This window comes from Wasmannia auropunctata, unplaced genomic scaffold (assembly GCF_000956235.1).
Source record: "Wasmannia auropunctata unplaced genomic scaffold, wasmannia.A_1.0 LD329026.1, whole genome shotgun sequence".
NCBI lineage: Eukaryota > Metazoa > Arthropoda > Insecta > Hymenoptera > Formicidae > Wasmannia > Wasmannia auropunctata.
In genome coordinates, this window is record NW_012033864.1 from 1 (window position 1) to 2,014 (window position 2,014).

A 2,014-nucleotide genomic window follows, 5' to 3' on the forward strand; every position below is an offset into this window, starting at 1 on the left:
ATCGACTCACGAGTATCTTAAAGTAGAGATTTCAAGCTTTCATTTGAAAAAAAGTTCATCATTTTACGATGATTTTTCGCGGAGTTACCGTTAATCAAAGTTGCCCAATTTTTGCTCAAAATTTTTCTATGCCATAATTTTTTTGAGCAGTGTATATATTTTATAGATAACTAATATTTTGCAAATGCAAACCACGATGTACTATCTTTAGTCTAGAGACAGTATAACACTAATCGTCGTCCGCATTTGCAAAATATTAATGCGTTTTAAAATCTATAAAAAAAAAGTGTTGCAACCGATGTGTTCATAACTGTACACGCGCATACTATTTTTTTTTGTAGTCCTGGGATGACGAATTAGCGAATATTGCACAAAGATGGGCCAATCAATGCAAATTTGGTCATGACAAATGCAGAAATGTGGGTAAGTTCCAATTTATACATATGTTAATAATTGTTAATTATATATATGATTCATTTGTTAGCAAATAATGTATGCTATTGCAGATAGATACGCAGTTGGTCAGAATGTAGCCGAGACATACAATTCCGGCGAAAACAATTCTCCTGTAGAGGGTATGGTTCAAATGTGGTACGATGAAGGGGATAAATTTGACAAAAATGATGTTAAAAAATATAAGTAAGTATCGTTCCAATATTGAATGTCCTAATTACATATATGTCTATAGATTTTATATATATTAACAAATATACTAGTAAATTAATTCTTCAGATTGCAAAACTTTTATATGTAAAGATATCTATGCATATAAATAAATTTAAAAAAATAATTGCGTGTAAATTAATAATAGTATTATATGTATAAGATCACAAGAGTATCAATTAAAATATCTCTACTTGTAGATTTATGACACATTTTTTAATGTGTTCATAAAATAATTTATTTGCAGATTCGATTCGAATACAGGCCATTATACTCAAATGGTCTGGGCTAAAACAACAAAAATCGGTTGCGGACAGATAAAATATAAGAAAAATGGCTGGAAAACGAAATACTTAGTTTGCAATTACGGCCCAGCTGGAAATTGGATAGGTGAGAAAATATATGAAGTTAAAAAATAAATCCAATTGATATGGAAAAGATATAATGGATTAATAGAAGATTAAAGATGTAAGAACTAGTGACACAAAAGAAAATAGAAAAACAAATAAAAAGCTATAATATATGTTTTATTAATACGGAGACAAATATTCTTCTTTCTCTTCTCGTTCTCCTCTTCTTTTTTCTTTCTCTTTTTAATATTGTTTAATATCATCTTTCTCTTCAAATTTTGCTTGTTAAAAATAGCTTTCCAACATTAAACAAAAAATATCAATATACTAATGTAATTTTTCTGTTCTAATATATGTATTGTATCTAGAAATAAAAATGAGCAATAAATAAAATAATATAAATTTACTTTAACCTTGAAGATTTATTTTTATATGCAATTACATACTTGTGTTTTTTTGCATTAATTTTATTATTATTCTGTGCTAAGATACAAAATTAAAATGAAAATCAAAAAATCAATATTTTATGTTAAAATATGTTGAACTAAATCTTTGATTAATAACAATTTTTCCTAAAATTGTTAATTATTTTAGTATAACACAAAATAAAATTAGTATTACGTATATAATTTTTGCTGTGCTAATAAATTTAGAAATGTAAATATACAATAAAAAACAAAATAAATTTGTTTTAATCATAAGTAATTTAATAGTGCCTATGCAAGAGAACACGGATGTTGATGTTGTAATAATTTTTATTGTTACAAAATTAAGTCACATGCAAACTGCACGCCGCATATATTGTCGGTTTTGAAACACATAAATTTTTACACAGTTTTAGGAACAGGGAATTCTATAAATGTTTATTAGCATCAAAAATATTAGATTGCTTGACAATTTAATTCGATACAGTAAATGCTGACCTCATAAAGGAACTGTTTTTCAAGACCGACATATTGGCGGCGCGTATTTGTATGTGGTAGGATATTGTATACTGAAAA

General features: G+C 26.7%; 1 protein-coding gene across 1 annotated transcript; it reads left to right on the plus strand.

The window, feature by feature from the left end:
* Positions 1-341: 341 nt before the first annotated feature.
* LOC105460101 (venom allergen 3-like) lies at positions 342-1,330 on the plus strand (the record flags this gene model as incomplete). Its single annotated transcript, XM_011706542.1, has 3 exons — positions 342-423; positions 507-639; positions 911-1,330. Coding segments are annotated over 3 exons (387 nt in total), but the record flags the coding sequence as incomplete, so codon positions are not given.
* Between the last annotated feature and the right edge of the window lie 684 nt (positions 1,331-2,014).